At 46.7% G+C, this 23,557-nt stretch overlaps 1 protein-coding gene across 2 annotated transcripts in view; it reads left to right on the forward strand.

The window, feature by feature from the left end:
* The first annotated feature begins 220 nt into the window (after window positions 1-220).
* The window catches only part of Spen (spen family transcriptional repressor), a 72,055-nt gene continuing 48,718 nt past the window's right edge, over window positions 221-23,557 (forward strand). For both annotated transcript variants that reach the window (XM_034503595.2, XM_034503596.2), the window contains exons 1-3: window positions 221-707; window positions 17,241-17,561; window positions 21,660-22,136. In XM_034503595.2, coding sequence (XP_034359486.1) covers window positions 625-707; window positions 17,241-17,561; window positions 21,660-22,136 — 881 coding nt within the window. In that variant the 5' untranslated portion in view covers window positions 221-624. The remainder of the gene's footprint in view (window positions 708-17,240; window positions 17,562-21,659; window positions 22,137-23,557) is intronic.

A 23,557-nucleotide genomic window follows, 5' to 3' on the forward strand; every position in this document is an offset into this window, starting at 1 on the left:
CCCCAGAGCAACGCCTGGCCGCCAGGACAAGCGGCCCCATCCTCCCCCCGACGCCTCCCGCGGCCTGCCTCCCGCCCTCTGTCGCGCCTGCGCACTAAGCGGACTGCGCGGGCGCCGCTTCCCGGCTCCGCATTCCTCCCCCTGCGGGGCTCCGCGCGCCTGCGCGCCAGCTGGGAGGAACTCGGCGTCGGGGGCGGGAGGACGCGCGCGCGCCCGCGGCCAGGGGGCGGCGGCCAGGCGGCGGGAGGCGGGCCGCGCGCGCCGGTGGGAAGCGTCCGGCAGCCAGAGCGCCGGCTCCGTCGTAGTCGCGGCCGCCCGGGTCTCGCTCGCCCCTCCTCCCGCTCCCCCGCCCGCCGCCGCCCGCGCGCATGCGCCGCCGGAGCGCGAGGGTCGGCTTCGGGTGTTTGGTGGCGGCAGAGCGGAGCTGCGAGGCCCGAGAGTCAGAACCTGGGGGAGAGGGATGGTCTCTGCACCGGGGGGAGCCGGAGGAGCCGCCGCCGCTGCCGACGCCACCGCCGCAGCCGCCGCCGCCGCCGCCCCGGCGCCCGCCTCCCTGCGTTGACGGCCGCGTACGAAGCCGGCGAGGGGGAGCCAGCCACCGCGGTCGCCGGCACACCGCCCAGCATGGTCCGGGAAACCAGGCACCTCTGGGTGGGAAACTTACCGGAGAACGTGCGGGAAGAGAAGATCATCGAGCATTTCAAACGGTGAGTGACACGAGGCCCGGGGCCGCGCTGGCACCTCGGGCGCCTCTCCGGCCCGTTGCTGGCCACCGGCAGAGCGGCGACGCGCGGCTGGCCCCGGCGCTCTGGGCGGGCGGCTGCTGTGCGGCCACCGAGGAAGCCGGAGCGCTGGGGGCTGCGGGATCGTCTCTTTGCGCGCCGCCTCGCAGTCCAGCGCGGCCGGCCGGGGCCCGGAGCGCCGGCAGAGCCCGGGCTGTGCGGACGCGGCAGCCGCGCCTGGTGTCGTGCGGCACCGGGAGGTGGCAGGCACCCGGAGCAGTGGCCGCTCTCCGAAGATTCGTGCAGCGGCAGATGCTTCTGTCTGCGCCGCTGGGCGGAGCGGGCTGCCTGGCGCTCCGCGGCGGCTAGATGGGCTGCCGGAGTCCCGGAGCTCGCGGAGAAGGGAGCGCGAACGCCAAGGCGCTGCGGATGCATTCCCGCGCCGCGCTGGTGACCGAGCGGTTTTTACAATAGATCCTTCACCCCGGAATTCGTTAGTGAAGTAGTCAAAAAGTGCAAATCTTTAGCGATTCGGTGTGACTTTTCGGTTTCTCTAAATGCTTTTTGCTTGTGGAAGGTAAAAATAAATGTTGCTTTTCATACGCGTTGGTAGCATTTAGCGCTTATGTGCTCCCAGAAACGCGTGTCCCGTAACTGGTAGAGGCCTTAGCATGCAACCCCACTTACAATGAGAATTTATTCATACTTTCACACATTGAGAAAGAACATAGCAAATCTGCGATCGCCTGTGGAAATTCATTTCTCCTGTTATCCAATACCCTGGAAGGATCCAAGTTGGGCGTACTCTGAATTAATTCCCACTATACAGTGGGTGCAGGGGATATAATTAGGAGAACGAACGTCCTCATTAAAGTCAACCTGGGAAAATGGGTTGTGTCGCCCGGTCTGGAACCTCTTTGGTGAGGCCTGGGAAGCGTGAGCGCCTTTCTTTATCTCGGATGGAGGGCCATTGATTCTGTTGGCCGTTGCTGTTACCGGGGTATTAAATCTTCGCCTCTGGGGCGCGCGTGTGCGCGTGCCCGCGTGTGAAAAGGAGCTGGGCATAGTGAGGCCATTCATAACCTGCCGGGATGCCCTCCGCAGGCCTGGGGGAGGTGCGCGCTGCCTGGGACGCCGAGTGTTTACTACGTTGTGCCTGAGACACGGGAGAGGGGGAGGTCCGGAGACTTGTTGGCCAGGGTGCCCGGGGATGAAAGGGGACTGTGCAGCAGCTGGAGCGCCAGCAGATGGGAACTTTCTCTGCCGGTGCTGCTCCACCCCTCCCTCAGCCTGGGTCCCTGTCCCCTAGTAGCACATCTTCAGCGGTGAAGAGAAAGCATCAGCTTTCTTCGTCTTGGAGTGGAAACCGTCACCGCTGTAGCTGTACCCCCTTTAATCACCTGGTGGGCCCTCTGTGGGTCTCTGCATGGGAAATTGCAGACCGACGTGCAGACATGTGCACGTTCGCTCTGCTCCAGTGTTGGGTGGGTAGACTTGACATTTCCCATTATGCAGATTTTCGGAGGCGCTGCTTGCCTCAGACCAGGAGTTTGACCCCCTGTGCAAGACGAAGGAGAGGGAGAGCAGCGAGGGAAGAGGTGGGGGGCAGTCCTGGGAGGCTTGGAAGCGTGGTGCGGCGGTCCGGCTGGTGTGAATGACTCTCTAAGATGGCGGCCAGGACCCACTTTATGTGGGAATCTGCGGAGCCGCTCAGAATGCAGGAGAGGGAGGGAGGAGGCGCGCAGGAGGGCTGTCTGGGGAGCCCGAGGAACGCGGCGCTAGCCGAAGGCTCGCTGCACATTGCTGACCCCGCGTTTACAGTAGAGCAAAAGCATATGCTCTTGGCAAAAAGATTATTTGAAGCCTTTGCAGACGTGTGTGTCCCCAAAACTCCTGTGTTGTAAAAGCGACAGATCTCACTTTGAGGCGAGTGGGTTTTTATTTAGTTAGTACACCTTTAATGGGCGCAGAGCATGAGAAGATAACAGAAAGTAATCTCCCCTTCACCTTTGACCCTGGAATTCCCAGTTCTCATGCCACCACCCATCCCACCCCTCCAAACAGGTACCCTCTGTTTCTGGTTTGTTGCTTATCTTTCTGCCTACAAAAATGCATTTGCCGATCCAGTATCCCTTTCTTTCTCCATATAGTGGAATGTGTTTTGTTAAATATGTGATCGCTACTTGGAAGGAAAATAGAATTTGAGTCATTTAAATGAGAAGGATGAAAAGGCACTAAAACGATAAGAAAACTTAATGGCGTTCAACCTCTGCCCTGTAGACCTCAAAACGAGAAGAACTACGAGATGCCCGAATTAAATGGAGCCCGAGTGCCTTTTCCTATCCTTTTCCCCAGCTGATTACAACATTAACTAATAACTGTTCTACAGGATTAAGAGGTGTATACTGGGAATACATTACATATAACGCTTCAAAGACGAATGTTCTTTTAACAGTGGTTAGGCTTTTGCAGTAGGTACTTGGATTAAAAGGACAACAGAAAACCGTGGAGGCTGAATCAGACAGCTGTGGAGGCAGAGATAAAGGTCCCCACCCCCACCCCCTCCGGTTTTGACCAGTGCTTTCACTGCACAGCAGATGGAGGAAGGGTGCTGATTACCCCCCCCCCCCCCCAGTGCCCAAGAAAGGCCGGCTGAGAACATAGAGTATTTTTAAAAATTGGCTGTACCTTCTTGCATATAATAAGTCTACTGTGTTCCTTTTCTTTACAGCTCTCCATATGCTGAATTAAGAAAATTAAATGACTGTTTCTGAATAGGGTTTTAGTTAACAAAGATCCATTACAGGGCCACAATGGAGAAAGTCCTTTCTTTCCTTTGTATGGTAGCTGAGCTGAAGGATTGGAGGGGCATTACACAACAATTGGTTGCTGTCTGGTAGAGCGAGGTGTGTGCCAGACGAATAGAATCCCTCAAAGCCTAACCTTCTTTCTGCCTTACCTTCAGGGTTTAGTCCTTCACACATGCTGTTCTCTTGACCGCCCATCACTGGTACTTTGTAGATAGGGTAAATAGTATGTGGTAGTTGTCTAGGGGAAGTCTTTTTTAAAAATTGTCAAAGAATGAAACTGGTTAAAAATCTTTTTTTATCAAGACAAGGTTTCTTTGAAAACAAATTACTTATTTTAGCACAGTGGTTTTCCAGTTAAAAGCCATTAAATTACATCTACCCAGGTATGTTTCTGGTCACAAAAATCAGATAATACCACAGTTTCTTCATCCTTATGTTCTCTCTGAGGTATGTTCAGAGGCCATCACTGCCATATCCTTTCTTTACTTGAGCCCAGATGGTTTCTATGAAGTTACCTCTAGTTTGAATACTGTGATTCTGAGTATCTATTTTAATGATAGACTTTTTTTGCATATTTTAAAATCCGGAAAATTCAGTTATTTTGAAATAGCGTTAAAATTAATATAGAATACTTAAAATGTATTTTATTTCTTGGAAAAAAATGTATGTGGCAGACCGTGGGAAGACACAGGGGTCCTTTCAAGGAACCTGTCCAGCTGTCTTGGAGAAAGAACCTTCCCAGCCATCTTTGTTTCAGCCTCCGGGTTGCTTGGGATTCTACTGTTTAGTATGCTTAGGAAGAGGTTTCAGGCTGGGCTTAGGAGATATTTTTAGCCTCGTTAACACTGAAGCCTTGGATATTTTTATGTAGAATGCTATAAAGACAGAAGATAGAGGTGATGAAGCGTGTGGTGGCGCTCGCCTTTATCCCAGCCCTTGGGAGGTTGAGGCAGGTGGACTTTTGAGTTCCAGGCCAGCCTGTCCTACAGAGCAAGTTCCTGGATAGCCAGGGTTACACAGTGAGACTCTGTTTTGAAAAACAAAAACAAAAACAAAAACAAAAAACAAAACAAAACAAAAAAAAAAAAGTGAAGGCAGCCAGCTTTTCTGAGTTGCTTCCACCTCTCACTTTCTCTTAGTTTTTACTTTTTTTTTTTTTTTCTCGAGACAGGGTTTCTCGTGTAGCCCCGGGTGTCCTGGAACTCACTCTGTAGACCAGGCTGTCCTCAAACTCAGAAATCCACCTGCTTCTGCCTTCCAAGTGCTGGGAGTAAAGGCGTGCGCCACCACCGCCTGGCCAGTTTTTACTTTTTTAATTTTAATTTTTTAGTCTTTATACCAGGCTGTCACAGTAGTCACGGGTTGACTTTATAGCTCCAGGTTGGTTTCTCTCTCCGCATGCCAGGTTCTGGGCTACAGGCCTGACCCTTTATTCTCCATTACATTTTAAAAGTATTTAAACTATTTCATGAAGACACTGAACATCCAGTTGGAGATTATATATATTTCCTTTCTATTATTTCTACTACCCCTCTTTATTTCAGCTGAGGATGGAGCCTAAAGTCTCACACATGGCAAGTTCCTGCTGTTCAACCTCGCTATTAAACCAGAAGCAGCACTGGTTTGAGTTGTAGTCAGCCGGTCCAGTGTTTAGAATGAACTACGAAACTTGTATGGTAACAAAAGTTGAACTATTAGATTTGGCCCTGGAATGATTTTTATTTTACTTTACTTTTTTGTGTGTGTAGGGGTGTTTTGTCTACACCACATTTATATTGGGTGCACATGGCGGCCAGAAGAGGGTGAAGACCCCGCGACCAGAGTTACAGATTATTGTGAGCCACCGTGTAGTTGCTGGGAACTGAAATCCAGGCCTCTGGGAGAGCAGCCAGTGCTGAGCCGTGTCTTCCCTCCCAGTCTGGGATTTATTTTCGAGTGATACATAGCTGGTTTTCAGTGTGTGGAAGTAAGCCTTGCATATTTTAGATTGTTCTCCCACGTGTCCCTGTCCACAAAGTTACAAGTTAAGAGTGTCAGGGCTGGGTGTGGCGCTGAACTACTTTAGTCCCAGATATCTGCAGAGGCAGGCAGATCTCTGTGAGCCCCAGGCTAGCCAGGGCTGCTGCATAGTGAGACTCTGCCTTAAAAAAGTAAAAAATAAAAAATAAAGAATAAAAAATGGAGGGCGTGTGTCCAATCTACAGTAGACTGACTGAAATCCTAACTTAAGTTCAGTGAATTATTTTGTTTGTTTGCTTCTTTTTTTTTTTTTTTTTTTTGAGACAGGGTCTCTTTAATGTACCCTAGGGGGACCCTGGCACTCAGTAGATAGACAAGGCTTGGCCTTGAAGGCAGAGGGATTCCCCTCTTGCCTCTCTCTCTCACAAATGCTGGCATCAAGCCATGATGTTGGGTTGCTTTTGTTTTCAGACAGGCTCTCCCTAATCTTAGTTTAGCTTTAATTTGCTAGAATTCTTGATCTTTCAGCCTTTACCACCTGAGAGCTGGGATCATGTCTTGCTATCAGGCTGGGTTTGCGTGGTGGACATCACACCTAGGGTGTCATGCATGGCAGGCAAGCAGTCTATTAAGGTAGAGAGCTGCCTTTTTGACTTGTAACTCTGGATTCGATTAGTTAAGACGTTAGTGTAGAAAACTCATGTTTAAGTATAGCAAAATATGGTTGTTTTTGAGAGTCTCACTGTGTGTGTGGAACCAGGCTGGGTTTGAATGGAGTCCCTTTCCCCAGCCTCCCTTTTGAATGTTGGATTTTCCAGCATGTATATTTTCATATTGCAGGAAGTTAGAACATTCTGAGATAATGCCTGAATAAAGAAGGCCTGCCTGCCTCACTGTAGTCTTGTTGGCTTTGAACTCCCCACGAGCCCCAGCCTCAGCCTCCTGAGTACTAAAATTATAGGTATGTGCAAACATGCCCCTCCTGTGCTCTCTTTCCATCCAGACCTAGTATGGCCTACTCCTTTTAGCTGTCTGGACTCTCGTCTTCTTAAGTTTGGAGCAGTGCACCTCCCTCCTAGCACCCTGACCTCTGAGCTCTGTCTCTAGTCTGTCCTGCACCTTAGAGTTTGAAAGAACACAGATTCTCCCTTCTTCTGGGTAACTGAGTTTCTCTGGTCCTTGACTTGTTTATTTTATAGTGTGCTTGGTTCATCACTGTTTTAGGTTTATTTTTTATTACATCTGTGTGTGTGTGTGTCTGTGTGTGTGTCTGTGTGTGTGTGTTGCCTGAAGAGGTCAGAAGGGAGCATCAAGTTCCCTGGAGCTGGAGTTACAAATGGGAAGTTAGCCAGATGCACAGGATGGTATGTGCTCCTATGCAGCCAGGCTACACCAGCTGTGGTGACACGCGACTGTGATACCAGCACTAGGGAAGCAGAGGCAGGTGGATCTCTTGAGTTTGAGGCCAGCCTGGTCTTCAGAGTGAGTTCTAGGACCTCTATGTAGTTCCAGGTCTATATAGAGAGACCTTAGCTCAAAACAAAGAAAACAAGGTTTGCCTAGCTAGGTTGGTGTTTTCCCCCTTGGTATCTGACAGGTATTTTTGTGGGAGATTTCCTGGAATTGCCCTGGCACTGTCTTTATCATTCTCCACTTGGCAGCTTTAGCACTGGGTGACAACTCTCCCTATGCTCCCTGCCACTGTGATTGCCTTCCTCAGGAGGCTGAGGCAGGAGGATCAATGAGAGCTCTGTATGGACTGTGAAGAGAGGCCTCCCTTCTTTAGCTGGTGATTAGCTGCTGCTCCTTTGCTCCTCGGCTTTCTCATACGTGTCCCAGGCGTGGCATCTCATATGTGTCCCAGGCATGGCAGAGCCTTCTGTTTACTAGAGCATCCACACCTCAGTCCTGGAAGAAGCCTTTTTTTGCTTTTGGTGTAGTTATGTAGAAGTCAAAAACTTAAAACTTTATTTTCAGTTATTTACCATGTGTGTCTCTGTGTGGGTTTGTGCCTGCGAGTGAAGGTGCTGGTGGAGGCCAAAGGCGTCAGGTTCTCTGGAGCTGGAGTTGTATGCTCAGTTGTGAGCTTCCTGCCACGGGTAGCTGGGAATTGAACTTGGAATACTATGAGCTGTTAACTGCTGAACCATCTCTCCAGCCCCAGAAATGAAGATTTTATGTGCTCAGAACTGTGATTTTTTTTTTTTTTTGCAGAGCTGAGATGTATGTCATTTGTACGCATGTATAATCATGAACATGCTGCCGTGTCTTAATTTACATTTGTGTGTGCTCATATAAACTCACAGTGGATGTGCCACAGTCAGGACGGCTTGCAGTTCTTTTCTCTTACTGTGGGAATTGAACTCAGATTTTGTAGCAAGCACCTTTTCTCAGAGACATTGCACCTGTAATGGTATGATTTGACACTGAGTTGACCTGTTCAGTTAATCAGAATTTTTACTCTGTTATCAGTTATAAGTATTACTGTCATTATTTTGTAGGTTTATGGTATGTCTGAGTACAGGCCTGAGCATGGTGTGGGGTGTGTGTGTATGTGTGTGTGTGTGTGTGTGTGTGTGTGTGTGTATGTAGTATGTAGGTCAGAGGACAACTTTTGAGGCTAGATCCAGGTATCAAACTCAAATCCCCAAGCTCTCCACGGCAAACCCCTTTACCCACTAACTCATCTCAAGGGATGATGAGGTTTTTTTTTTTAAAAAAAAAAATTGCTCCTTTTTTGTGTCTTCTAAAACAGTGAGAGACCTGACTTGTCCTCACACACACAACTTTGTTCAGTAGTTTCTGTCCTCTGTAACTCAGCTCCCGGGTGCTCTGCCTCCCACTCCTGCCACTTGTGAGGACAATGGCCCTGGTGGCGCTTAGCAAGTTTTTGGAATCCAACATGGTGAGGCTGGCACAGAAAAGGAGGTGGCATTGGGAGTGGCTTTGCTTGCTGGTCTGGCCCTTTCCTTCTCTGTCAGAGGCGTAGCCTGAAGGCTTACTGCTACCTCACTCTCAACCTCAGGGTCTTGTCTCTGCTCCAATCCGGGTTTGAGCCTAAATGGCGCAGCCGTCTGCTGTGTGGTTTTTCTCCTGCTAGTCATAACCCATTTACCAACTTTCTTACATCATGCTGAGAACAGGCTTCAGGATTTGTTATAGTGAAGTAGCCTTACACTGACTAGGGAAAGCAGCAGCCTTTAATGTGGACTTGGGAAAACGGTTTCCTGAAATTGAACATCGAGCATACCAAGCTCTGGCAGAGACCCTGGCACAACTTGAATCTGGTTTCCCTTCGCCCCTTTGTCTTTTCTGTCAGTGGGGTTTCCTTTTGTAGCCACTAGTGCTTAGAGCTCACTGTGCAGTTGAACATGAACTCTTTTTCTCCTTTCCTTTCTAAACCACCCCCCTTTCCTCAGAGACAGGGCCTCACTCTTTAGATCAGCCTAGCCTAGAACTCATAGAGATCCACTTGCCTCTGCCTTGGATGCAGGGATTAAAGGCACAACCCAAAAAGAGATGCCACTTTTTTTTTGTCTTTGTTTGTTTGTTTGTTTTTCGAGACAGGGTTTCTCTGTGTAGCCCTGGCTGTCCTGGAACTCTGTAGACCAGGCTGGCCTCGAACTCAGAAATCTGCCTGCCTCTGCTTCTCAAGTGCTGGGAAGCTGCCACTTTTAAAGAAGATGTATTTGTTTTACTTTTTGCATGATTTTGCCTGCATGTGTGTATATGCGCTGTATGCATGCCTGGTGCCCACAGAGGCCAGAAGAGATCATTGAATCCCTGGAACTGGAGTTACAGGTAGATACTGGGAACTGAACCCAGGTCCTCTGGAAAGCAGCAGATGCTATGCTCCTAACTGCTGTGTTCCAATGGACTCACTCTTTATTTGGAGCAATTTTTCTGTCTGCCTCCCTGAGTGCTGCTGGGATTATAGGTGTGAGCCATCATGCCTGGCTTGGGGCTGCTTTTTTCATATTACCAGTACAACTGTTTCTCCGGCATAAGCCTCACAGTGCTGGTTTGTTGCTTCATCATCACCGCCATCGACATCATCATCATCAGTATGTGTGCAAAGGTCATGAGGGTTGTCAGATCTCTTAGAGTTAAGTGCTGGGACTTGAACTCCCAGTTCTCTATGCAAGAACAGTCTATTCTCTTTTGTTTTGATTTTGTTTTTGAGGCAGGGCTACACAATGTAGCTCTGGCTGGCCTGGCACCCACTGCATAGGTCAGCCTGTTCCCCCTCAGAAATCACTTGCCTCTACCTCCCAAATGCTAGGAGTTAAGGTGTGGGCTACTGTGCCCAGCTAGTGTTTTGCTTCTAACCAGGAAGTCCTCTCTCCAGCTCCGTCTAACTGTTGTTCTGAACCAGATCGCAGATGTCTCATTTTATCCATTAGTATTCCAATACTTCCAGAATGGAAGACTATTTAAAGACACCACAGCACTGTTACTATAATTACACCAGAATGACTAATTCTTGCTTGTTTTCAAACACCAGTTCAAAAGCTTTCATGCCTTAAGAATCATGGAGCTATAGTACAGGTACCTAAAGAGGCCAGAAGGGGGCGTCAGGTCTATGGCAGCTGGAGTTACAAGCCTGAGTTGCCAGCCTTCTCCTGGGTGCTGGGAACTGAGCGACTGCTTTTCCCTGCTGAGCTACTTCACCAGCCCCGTGTGAACAGTTGCTCCCTTCCGTGTTGGTGATAAACCCAGAGCTTCATATGCAGACAGGTGCTCATCAGTGAGCTGTAGTCCAGGCCTTGTCTATCCTTTGCGGGTGGACTTAATTAGTCTTTCCCTTTACTTCTTTTCCTCCGTGGGGGATGAAGCAGGTTGTCACTTTTCATGTAGATGTAGGGAGTTTTCGTTATAATGAATCTGTGCTACTTTCCCCAAGGTTGTCTGCACTACTATGGGTTTTCTTTGCTTTGGCAGAGAGAGACATACATCAACAAATAGTTGTAAATCCTGCTCCTTCCTTTCCATTCCTGTCAGTCCAATGGCAAGGGTAGCTCAGGATGTTGAGACCAGGATCCCAGTTTGTTGGCTGGTACAACACCCAGAGGCAGAGAGAGAGAGGAAGGAAGATTGCTGCAATTAAAGGCCAGCTTGGTCTCCATAGTGACTTCAGGGTCGCCAGGGCTATATAGCCGGATCTGATTCACCACCCCAAAACCAAGAAAAAGAACTAGGGCTTCTTGGTGGACAGTTTTGCTGGATTTAGGGATTTTGAGGAGTTTTGTTGTTGTTATTTTTCGAGTCAGGGATTTCTCTGTGTAGACCAGGCTGGCCTCAGATTTAGAGATTCCCTTGCTTCTCCCTCCTAAGTGCAGAGATTAAAAGGGTGGGTATCACTACTGTCTGTCTGATTTTGAGTTTTAAACCATCTTTAGAAATTAAATTTTATGAATCAATTTTATATATAAATTAATTGCACATGCCGGGCGGTGTGGCGCACGCCTTTAATCCCAGCATTTGGGAGGCAGAGGCAGGCGGATTTCTGAGCTCGAGGCCAGCCTGATCTACAGAGTGAGTTCCAGGATAGCCAGGGATACACAGAGAAACCCTGTCTCGAAAAACAAAACAAAACCAAAAGAAAAAAAAAATTAATTGCACACTAGATTTAGATTTTTTTTTTTTTTTTAACTTTTTGAGACAGGGTTTCTGTGTAGTTCTGACTGTCCTGGAACTCACTCTGTAGACCAGGCTGGCCTCGAACTCGAATATTAGATTTTTAAAAACATCACCATGAAACAAACAGTTGGCCATTATCATAGCAAATTACTACTGTAGTCAAATATACTTAAAGTAGACAATGCCTGTAAAGTGTGCCCGGTTTCAGAAGCTGTGTCAGTTGACATAGTGAGGTAATGTTTGCCTGCCTGCCTGCCTGCCTGCCTGCCTGCCTGCCTGCCTTTCTTCCTTTGAATTTTAAAAATTTTTGTATTTTAATGTATGTGAGTGTTTTGCCTGCATGTATGTATGCATACCAGTGTGTACCTGGTGCCTATGGGGGTCAGAATCAGAAGAGGCATCAGGTTCCATGGAACTGGAGTTACAGATGGTTGTGGGCCACCTTGTGAATGCTGGGAACCAAAATCTGGTTTTCTGCAAGAGTAACAAATGCTCTGAGCCACTGAGCCTCTCTCCAGCCTCAGAATCTTGTTTGTGAAGTAAAGCCTTGCAGGGATTGGTGGGCTTCCATGGGCACTCCAAGCACTCAGGAGGCTGAGGGAGGAGTCACTGGTTGAAGCCAGCTGGGTGACTTTAGAAGATCTTGTCTCAAAAAAAATTAAGCAACAGTAATCAAATGAAAAACAAAAAAACTTTTGTTTTGGCAGGCAAGAGGATCCCTCCCACCCCTATTTGGTCTGAAAAAGGTTATCATGTAGCCAAGGATGGACTGGCTGGCCTTCCTCCACATACCTTTTGAGTTTTGTGTGGCTGGACTTGGGCTACTTTGTGGTCTCTTTTTTCACCCCTTCCCACCCTTTTAACCCCGATACTGAATATGAGAGAAAGAAGGATAGAGAGGAAGGGGACAGTGGACTACTTCCTGCTGATTGGGCCTTCAAGTTTCTTGGGGGAAGTTTAATCCTCGATGTCAGGATAGCTAATTTCTTCTTTGCACAGGACTACTCAACTATCTAACAACCCACCAATTCTCTCAGGGCCCTAGCATTTATATACCCTCTCTGAAAGTCCCCAGAATTCTCAGCGTCACACAATTGCAGAAACTGTATGCAACTGGCAGAATCACACCCCTGCTAGAGCATGAGGCAAATCATAGTCAGCTGCTGTGGACAGTCTGAAGCAGCCCCACATCCCACACCTATGGTTAAAAGCATATTCATTCTTACCTGTTTTTAAAAGAGAAACCAACGTTTTCACTATAGTCTTGGGATCATAGATGTGAATCATTTTGGCGTTTTGTTTTGTTTTGAGAGGGTCTTACTGTGTATAGCATGCTCACAATGTTGATTTGATTCTCCTACGTTAGCTTCCAGGGTGCTAGAAGCTAGAGGGGTGAGGTTGTGCGTGTGCGCTCTCTCTCTCTCTCTCTCTCTCTCTCTCTCTCTCTCTCTCTCTCTCTGGTGTGTGGTGTGTGTGTGTGTGTGGTGTGTGCTGAAATTGGAACCCAGGGCCTTGGGCATGCTAGGCACCTGTCACTGAATTACTGCTCCCAGCCCTCAGACGGGTTCTCTAGCTGCTGCCAAGTAATGTTAGGTGGAGAACGTGACTCTGTTAGTTTCATTAGTAGGTGCAGTTCTGTTGTAACTTGGCTGTATTATTCTCATTACCCAGTCAGCTCTGTTGTCTTGTCTCAAGAATGACTCTGGGAGGACTGATTGGCCTAAGAAGTGGGAGGGTCGGGGCTGGAGAGATGGCTCAGTGGTTAAGAGCACTGACTGCTCTTCCAGAGGTCCTGAGTTCAATTCCCAGCACCCACATGGTGGCTCACAACCATCTATAATGGAATCCGATCCCCTCTTCGGGTGTGTCTGAAGACAGCTACAGTGTACTCACATACATGAAATAAATAAATCTTTAAAAAAAAAAAAAGAAGTGGGAGGGTCATGCAGATGAACATGTGGAGGTTGGTTGTTGTTGCCTATGAGACCAGTTTCAACTGGTGGAATTAAAATTACTTTTGCATTTGGTAATTCAGTGAGGGAGGTGTTGAGAGAAATCATGACTTCGATGTACTGATGCTATTTAACCTGAGGTAGTAGGGACTGAACTGAGGGCCTGCATGCACAGCCAGCTTTCCACCACTGAGGTGCTTCTCCAACTGCCTTGTCTGTTTATTGCTATGTTACTGTGGCGCCAGGGCGGGTTTATCTTCAGCTTTGCCCAGTCAGTGTTGCTCTAGGAAGTGTGAAGTGAGATTTGTGTAGAACTGAGTGAGGGGTTGGTTTTAGACTTGGAAGGGCCTTCTTTTCATCTATTAGGGAAGCGCAGTTGTAAATTCCACGAAATGTTTGTTCCCAACATGTATCAAGTCCCTAGAACATTACCTTTAAAAAAATTTCAAAATTGTATTTAATTATGTGTAGGTATACACACATGACTGAGTTACAGGTACCTGTGAAAGATAACAGTGTCACATTGCTCTGACGCTGGAGTTACAGACAATGTGCACCTGATACTGACCCTCAGAAATGAACTCAAGTCTGCTAGAAGAACAGTACGTGTGTGTTTGTGTGTGTGTGTGTACATAAATATATACACATACATGTTCTTTATATATACTATTTTGGATAACTATAATATATATATACACACAGACATTTAATTATTTTATGTGTAGGAGTGTTTTGCTTGTCTGTATGTTTGTGTACCACATGTATGCCTGGTGCCTGTGGATGGAGACAGGAGGAAAACATCAGATATTCTGGTTGTGAGCTGCCCTGTGGGTGCTAGGCACCAAACCCAGGTCCTCTGCAAGAGCAGCCTGTGCTCTTACCCAGTGAGCCATCTTTCCAGTCCCTAAAAATGTAATTTTTATTTTAAATTTATATGTATGCAGGCACATGTGGGTATGTAATACATGTGCAGGTGCATATGAAGGCCAGAAGAGGCCATCAAATTCTCTGAAGCTGGAATTACAGATAGTTTTGAGTCATTTGACCCAGCTTGTGGGGGCTGAGCCCCTGTCCTTTGCAAGAGCAATGCATGATTGTAACCCCTGGGCTGGGCTCTCCAGAACACGACTTTAAAGTCTCAGTCTCCTCTTACAGTCTCTGGCTTTTCTTCTATGTTCTCAAATATACAATCTGAGGTTATTAACATACTGAAGTGACATTCCTCAAGCTCTCTAAGGACTGTTAGTGTTTACTGTAGACAGTTCAGGATGTTGAAAGACCAAGCTTGGTGAAACCTGACGGTGTTTTGAGTAGTTTTTCATTCTGTCCTGAAAACTTAGATGATTACTTAACCCTCTGTGTTCAGCCAGGTAGGGGTGGAAAATGGTGTGTGTTAGGGAAAAGTCCTCTCGGGGCCAGAGGGCCAGCTCGGGCAGATGAGAGAGCACGTGAATCCCAGCACCCACATGGTGGCTTACACCCATCAATAGCTGCTGTTTCAGCCCTTCTTTTTTTTTTGGTTTTTTTTTTTTTTTTTTGGTTTTTCAAGACAGGGTTTCTCTGTTTAGTCCTGGCTATCCTGGAACTCACTCTGTAGACCAGGCTGGCCTCGAACTCAGAAATCCTCCTGCCTCTGCCTCCCAAGTGCTGGGATTAAAGGCGTGCGCCACCACCGCCCGGCTTCAGCCCTTCTTCTAACCTCAGAAGACACCAGGCATGTGCACACTGCACACACATATATGCAGACAAAACACACATACACAATATAAAAAAGCAAAAAGTTGCTGAGAGGTGGTGGTACACACCTTTAGTCTCAATACTCAGAGGCGGAGGAAGGAAGATCTCTGAGTTGGAAGCCAGCCTGGTCTACAGAATGTATTCCAGGATAGCCAGGGCTATCCAGAGAAGAGAGAAGAACTCTGTTTCAGAAGACCGGGGGGGGGGGGGGGGGGGGGGAGGAGAGAAAAGAAGAAAGCTGTGAGGAGGGGATGGAGGAAAGGAAAAAAAAAACACGTTGTCTGGGCCAAGTGTCACATGTTTTTAGTCATAAAACTCAGGAGGCAAAGGAGGGCTTGAGTCTTTAGAAAAGTCAGTCATGAGCCAGCTAGATAATTACAGTAAAATATCTAGATTTCTCCCCTCCTCCCCTCCCCTCCCTTTCCTTTCCCTCTCCTTTTCTCTAACAGGCTCACCTGAAATTTAGGCTGGCCTTGAACTTGCCATATAGCTAAAGGTGATTTTGAACTCTTGATCCTCCTGTCTTTACCTCCCAAGCGTTGGGATTACAGAATCAAGATTTATACGTGTGTGGCACCCCATGGGAAATCAATTTCCCCCATGGGAACTCTCAAAGCATTTTGTCTATTTACTAAAAAAGTCAGTTTAGCCATGCACAATGATGCATGCCCTTAGTTCCAGCACTTGGGAAGCAGAGGCAGGCAAGAGTGCAAGGTTAAGCCTGGTTTACATAGGAAGGCCAGCCAGAAGTAGTGAGTCCCCCCTCCCCCCTGCTTTTTCAAGTTAAAGTTAAATTGTATGGCGAGGTTTTTTTTTTTTTTTTTTTTTTAATTATAGACTCAAGTCTCTTGTCATATATTTAAAAGGTATTTTGTTTGTATGAGAAGAATCATTTAAATCTCTACTAAACCTTCCCCTAAGTTATAAAAGAACTGAACACGCACGCACGCACGCAGACAGGGTTTCTTTGTGTAGCCCTGGCTGTCCTGGAACTCACTCTGTAGACCAGGCTGGCCTCGAACTCTCTTGGGTTGAATTCAGGGATGTCAGGCTTTTGGGCCAGCTTTACCTGCAGAGCCATCTTACTGGCCCTCGTCAATCAATTGTAACAAATAATTTGTTCACCTGTAGAAGAGTTTTTTGATAAGACAGACTTTGCTTCTGTGTTTCATTTTAAAGAAGCAGTAACTTAAATCATCCTAGGACTGGAGATCTGCTTTCTGGTAATACTAGCCTTTTTGGGGGGAAACGTGAAGCTGTGGTTGTAGATTGTCCGTGAATTCATGCTGTATTAAAAGTGCTGCTTCTGCCTCTCTGACATGCCCTGTGATAAGCACACAAAAGGCTGCTTCAGTTCCCAGCGCCGCACAGGCATCCATGGTGGTGGTGCGTGCTGTGAGTCCAGCTCTCAGATGCAGGGCAGGCAGAAGTAGACAAGCCTTCCCCCACCCCAAAGGAAGCACATGAAGTGTTGGGCTGCTGAGGCGGCTGAGTGGCTAAAGGGTGAACGCGAGTGCAGGCTGGAGGTCTGTGTTTATCCTCAGAGCCCACACAGTGGACAGAGGAAAACCAGCTGACATCACTTGCCCACTGTAGCATGTGCATGCCTACACGAATACATAGACTGAATAAATAGAAAGTTGTCATGATGAAGCCCGTGAGTTCCAGAACTTGCCACGTAGCCAGTCTGGCCTCTTAATTCTCCCTCTTCCTTCCTGTTCCCCGAGTGTTGGAGCCGCCATCATGAGCCACCACATCCCACTTTTGTGTTTTAAAACCACTTTGATTTTATTTTAGGTTTAATAGTCTTTCTTATGATGTAAGGATTACTGAGAACTTTCGAGGAGCTTGTTCATTTTAGCTAAGTGTTCTTGAAAGAGTAAGGATAGTTTCAGTAACTACAAAGGAGAGTAGTAAAATAATGACGTGCAAATACTTGTTTCAGAGTATATACAAGATGGCCGTGCAAATGAATTAACAGTCTGTGAGGTTTCCGTGTGTTTTAAATGGGAGTTATTTAAATAGCCATTTTGGGGACTGGGAAGGTAACCCAGTTTGCAAAATGCTTGCTGTCCAAACACGAAGACCTGTGTATGTTCAGTCCCCAGCATCCTCACAAGAGTAGACACACTCCTGTGATCTCATTACTGGGATCCCATCTAGCCAGATGGAGTTCAGTGAGATCCTCTGTCTCAGATACGAGGAGGAGACCAAGACACCTGATATGGATTGCTGCCTCTGCATACAGTAAGCATATAGAAACAGGTGCCTCTAACAGAAAGCCACTTTGTAAGTCATGTCCTATACATATATAATATAAATTATCCAAAAAGCAAACGTTTTGGAAAAGTATTATTATTACTTTTTGGAAAATTATTGATCTAAATAACTTTACTTTTCTTCCCCCCATCCCTCCCCAGATATGGCCGCGTGGAAAGTGTCAAAATTCTCCCCAAGCGGGGGTCTGAAGGAGGAGTGGCTGCCTTTGTGGATTTTGTGGACATCAAGAGTGCACAGAAAGCTCACAACTCCGTCAACAAAATGGGAGACAGAGACCTTCGCACGGATTATAATGAACCAGGCACTATTCCGAGTGCTGCCCGGGGGCTGGATGATACAGTTTCCATAGCTTCTCGTAGTAGAGAGGTTTCTGGGTTCAGAGGAAGTGGTGGGGGGCCTACTTATGGTCCCCCACCATCACTTCATGCACGAGAAGGACGCTATGAGCGGAGACTTGATGGGTAAGTTCCAAGGTTTCGGTAGGCAGGTATTTTGTATTTGATGTGGTGAGAAACAGAAACTCGTATTTAGGGGCCCCCGATGGATTTAAAGTTTTGGGCATTCTCAATGTTTCCTATCTTGGGTTGGAAACGGAAGTTATTTCTCTCCCAGTGGCTGGTACCTCACTGAATCGTAGAGGATATTTCCTGCAGCAGATTGGATATCTACTGGGGCGATCACATGGTGGGAGAGCTCCTGTGCAGCCTCAGTTTTGGGGTTACCTGCTTCCAGAAGGACGTGTCTTCCTTGTGGATATTATCAAGGCCTTCCTTGGATATATCCTTACTACCAGATGGAGCTATTTGGCTGCTGCTTTTGTCTTCGGGCTGTTTGGGATATATCCGGAGTATCGGAGCCTACAGAGCGTTTAGAAGCTGATAAGCAGCTCTCAGTTTTCAATATGTGAAGTCTACAAACAGAGTGGATTGTCACAGAATATCTTGCAGACCATTGATTCAACCACTTGGATGCTACAAACAATACTTCGGCCTGGAAATGTGTGTGTGTGTGTGAGAGGAAGAACACAGGCAACGCTTGATTTCCCATTTTGGATCTACTTACTTTCTGTGGAATTACACTTGATGGAATTGGGGAAACTGAGGCGATGGACATTTATAAATGCTGGATATAGCTGCTTCTCATTGCTGGGATGTATGGGATGCTTTGAGGTCAAGACTCCAGTAGCCAAGGGGAAGAGGATTACTGTCGCTTCTTAAGCAGGTTACCGTCCTGCTGAGGGAACTTTAGCTTTGGACTGTCCGATCAATTGTGGATACAGCAGTCAAACTGACTGGGCTGGATGGCTACAAAAGTGAACAGTTACCAGCAACTTTGTTCCGAGTTGGTTGGAATTATAGAGAAATTTTCCTCGTTGCCAGCTGCCTGATTCCTCTTTAGGGATGCAGATTTTTATGAATGTGGATCAATTTATAATTGTCTACTATCTCAAGAAAGAAGTCTGGGGGTTTAAGAGTTACAGTTTGTTTGGGACTCCTTGCTTCCTGTGGAATTATTTGTCTGGTCACTAAGATTTTTTTTCTTGTGGTTCATCTAAATATCATTTGACACCCTTGCCCACTGAGAAGGTGGATTACCCCTGTAAGAGGGGCCAAAATTGGGGAAGTTATGGTCACAATTCTCTCCCTAGATTTAATTGGGATTATAGGTCGTGTTTCCACAGTTGGAAAAGGTTGGTATGTCCTGACCTGTGTATATCAGCCCCTCTTCTAACCCAAGTCACACTCTCTCCCCACTAACTCTAGATGCATTTAGTACTAATAGATGAGTCTGAGACTAGCAGGTAGATGTCAGCTCTGCTCCTCTTGTGCCTGCTCTGCGTTCCTGATGGATAAGAACTGCACATACTTGTGATGTCCCAGCTGTAGCAGTAACTGCCTAGAACTGTTGCTTATTGCTTCTGTTATAGCATTAACTGTGGCTTCACCAATTAATACTTGGTAGTGTGCAGAAACAAATTTTTCTTGTACATCTCAAAGGAACCTTCTTGTTAGACATTGAAATAGTCCAATTTTGGAATCATAGTTAATGAAAAAAAAGTGTCATTTGATAGAATTATAGTTAATGAAAAAGGAAAATAATGTCATTTAATGCACTTAAGAAGGAAATATGTTACTTACACACACACACACACACACACACACACACACACACACACACACACTTACTTTACCAGCTTAGAAGTTTTCCCATGGTGGCAGCAGAAGCCGGAGTCACTGGCGTCTGAGGAGCTGGCTCATCCATGAGACGATGCAACCACAAAGACCTGAGTTCAGGTCATAATCCAGTAAAGGCCTGGCGCAGTGATTGGCAGCTGGCACCCTCACTAGGGAGCTGGAGACAGGGGCACCTCGGGAGCTTATCTATTAGCCTAGTTCCGTTGGTTGGCTCCAGGTTAAGTGAGAAACCTTCAAAAATAAGGTCTATGTTGGGCGCAGTGACGCACACCTTTAATCCCGGCACTGGAGGCAGAGGCAGGTGAATGTCTCTCTGAGTTTGAGGCCAGACCTTAGTGAGTCCTAGATTTTACAAAGTGTGGATAAAAATAAGGTTTAAAGTGGTCAAGGAAGACAGAGTTTGTCCTCTCTCTGGACTTGGATATGTGCAAATGCACATGCATGCACAGACGTGTACACGCGCACAGACATGTACATGCACCCAGCCTCGGGTAGCAGGGCTAGTGCTGAGTGACGTGGAGGGTGGATATGAGCTGATGGAGATACTGGAAATCTAGGGGGCACGGAGATGATGCCAGGCACCAGTCACAGAACTTTGAATCTAGATTTGTTGAAAGATTGTAATTCTTTATCTTTCATGATTCTTTATTTCTTTGATAGCAGATTATTGATCGAGGTTGAGGTTGCAGAGTCGATCCAGCTGTCAATGCCCTATGCAGTAGAGAACTTAGAATTTTTGAAGAGAGTAGGGTGGGTGGGTCCTCCCTCCCTCCCTCCCTCCCTCCCTCCCTCCCTCCCTCCCTCCCTCCCTCCCTTCCTCTTCCCCTTCCTTTTCTTGTTTTCTTTTTTTTTTTCTTTCTTTTTTTGAGGCAGGGTCTCACTGGCTTCACACTAACTGAGACTCCTTATCTCTGCCTCCATAAAAAGGTATGGGTTGCCATGCCTGACACCTTAAATTACCACATAACTGCGTATGTGCTGTCACACACATGCGTGCACACATACGCCTTGAGTTGGTGACCATTCACATCCTAACTGAGAATGTTAAGGGGACTGAGGGTGTTGCTCAGTGGTAGGACACTTGCTCGTACACATGCGGGGCTCTGGATCGGAGCCAGTGCTGGGAAACAAGATCAGTGATGTTGCCAGCTTTGCTGGTTTCATCTCAGGCACCTTGAGTGCAGTCAGAGCCAAGGAGACCTATTTCCTCCAGTCACTGAGCACAGATATTAAGAAAATGAGCCATGGGATAGGTATTTTAAAATTAGGTAATGATGGTTAGGAGCCCAAGGAGATAAAACACCTTCCATTCTTAGCCAAAGTTGTGCGGACTCAGTTAAGCAACGTCCCAGGATTTTGATATCCTAATTGCTCTTAAGATTCCTCTTCATTTTTAAATATAATTATTTAGAGTACCAAAGCATAAAAAATGGAGGAGAGGCCTGATAGTGGCTCATACCTTATAGTGGCAGTTCCTCGGGAGGCTGAAGCAGATGGATTGGAAGTGACAGGTCTGTCCTGGGCTGCACAACAAGACCCTGTCTGTCTTCGAGGGAAGGAAAATTCAGGAGTAAGAAAATGTTGCATCTGATTTTTGTTTGTTTGGTAGTCCTTCCACTGCAGACGTGCTTCAACTTCTTCTCAGTGCAGGATGCAGATGAGTCCCAAAGGAAACTGCAGATAATTAAAAGGATAGTGTGTCTTACTCAGATGAAACTGTAGAACAACTTTAACATTCACTTGGGCCTGGTGGGTGTACTCTCTTAATCCCAGTATTTGGAGGCAGAGGCAGGCAGATCTCTGAGTTTGAGGCCAACCTTGTTTACATAGTGAGACCCTGTCTAAAAATAGACCTCAGCTAAACAAATATAACAATGAACTTTCACATTAAAATCAGGGTGCCAATCTGGGTGTTGTGTATTGTGGCACACGCCTGTAAACCTGGTTCTTACAATTGGAAGTTTAAGGTCGTCCTTATCTGTGTAGGGAGATCGAGGTTAGCCTAAGCTATAGGAGACTTTAAAAAAAACAAACAACAAAAATAGAAAACAGGTTGGTGTTACAACACACACACACACACACACACACACACACACACACACACGCCACCTTTTAATAAAAGTTGGAAAACCCCCAATAAAGGGGTTACCACCAAGGAAGGCCCATTATATAAAGAAAGTAACGAAGCTCGTTAGTGAGGTTTAGCTGTACAGGGCCGAGCATGTCAGTGTTTGCTTACACTAAGGTTTGTGCTGTTCAGAAAGCGGTGAGGCATAAAGGCAGCTCTGACGTGAATGTTTGCATGACTTGCATTTAGTTTTGCGTGCTCCTTTCTGATTAAATATTTTCCCCTCCTAAATGCAGGGCTTCAGATAACAGGGAGCGTGCTTATGAACATAGTGCCTATGGACACCATGAACGGGGGACAGGAGCATTTGATCGGACAAGACATTACGATCAGGATTACTATAGAGACCCTCGAGAGCGGACTTTACAACATGGGCTCTATTACACTTCTCGGAGTCGAAGTCCAAACCGCTTTGATGCTCATGACCCCCGATACGAACCTAGGGCCCGGGAGCAGTTTACACTGCCCAGTGTGGTACACAGGGACATCTACAGGGACGACATTCCCCGGGAGGTACGAGGCAGAAGGCCAGAGCGCAGTTACCAGCACAGCAGGAGTCGCTCACCACATTCGTCCCAGTCTAGAAACCAGTCCCCGCAGAGGCTGGCTAGCCAAGCGTCCAGACCCACCCGGTCCCCCAGTGGCAGTGGCTCTAGGAGTCGATCCTCCAGTAGTGACTCCATCAGCAGCAGCAGCAGCACCAGCACTGACAGGTAGGTTCTCGTCGGCTCGGGCGAGCAAGTTCTTCACGTGTTCTCAAACACTCCATGGTCGGCTGTGATGACCATAGTACTTCATGTTTAAAGAAAGTAATCTTGGATTTTGTGTTTAATGAGCAACATGGCAGATATCCAGTTAACCAGAGTCTAAGTGATGGTTTGTCAGAGCTATTGTTAAAATTCAGTTGCTGCAAAGGAAGAGAAATAGGGATGGTTGGTGAGACAGAGACATGAGCCTAGATCTCTGGAGTTTCATTGTAACTTCTTAAATGTACCGAGTCAACTTCTCCATGGGGCCAAACATTTCTGAAAGCTTTTTGGTTAGATGTGTTGGTGAATACATTGTTTATTATCAGTGAGTAAATCAATTTTAAGCATATTTTAACACCACAGTGTGCTTTACCAATTTTATAAATGTATTCTTCCACCCAAAGTTAAGGTATTGTTCTTCAAGGCGGCGGTGAGAACTTGGTTGTTGGGCTTTTTTGGATATGAAGGAGTTTTGTGTTAGAGATAGTAATGCGCAATTGAAGGGAATTGACAAGGAGATTTAGAGCTTATTCTGTAAGCTAAGCTGTCCCAAATGTTAGGTGTTTGAAAGTAGAGTTCAGTAGATGGTACAATCCGTAGGTAACACTGGATAGTTTTCCTTATTCTAAGCCTGCTTTCTCATTGCTTATGTGAACCTTACTGTAGAAGTAGGTACACCTGCACACACCTGTAATGCCTGCCACATGGGAGGCTACTGCAAGAGAGTCCGCACCCTGCCTGCACAGTAAGATGCTGTTCGAATCTGCCACTCCCCATAGCTGAAGAACCTCAAACTCCCAGGGAACAAACAATACTCTTTTTTTTTTTTTTTTAAAGATTTATTTTATGTATATGAGTACACTGTAGTTGTTGTCTTCAGACACACCAGAAGAGAGTATCAGATCCCATTACAGATGGTTGTGAGCCACCATGTGGTTGCTGGGAATTGAAAGAGCAGTCAGTGCTCTTAACCGCTGAGCCATCTCTCCAGCCCACAAACAATACTCTTACTTATTGTGAGTAGTAAAATGAAAATGGCTTGTAACGTGCTCACTGCAGCACCAGAATCTAGACCCCCTTCCTAGTTCACAGCTGTCATTTGCTTCGTGGCTGCTGGCAGCAGGCTTTGTGCATTTCTTCTCTCTCTCTTTGTTATTCAGACTGTTAAACAAGGCATCCTATGTTTAAGTTTGGGTGGCATGTATTATAAACCTATAACACACAACTTCTTTGACCTGATTAAAAAGTCCAGAATTTTTTTTTTTTTTTTCAGTATTATATGCTTACATTTAAGAGAAGAAACAAATGGTCAGTCATGTGATTGAGTAGCTCTTGGGTTTCCTAAATTGCCTAATTCAAAATAGTAAAACAGAAACTTCCATCTG

Source organism: Arvicanthis niloticus, chromosome 5, assembly GCF_011762505.2.
Source record: "Arvicanthis niloticus isolate mArvNil1 chromosome 5, mArvNil1.pat.X, whole genome shotgun sequence".
In the NCBI taxonomy this organism is placed as follows: Eukaryota; Metazoa; Chordata; class Mammalia; order Rodentia; family Muridae; genus Arvicanthis; species Arvicanthis niloticus.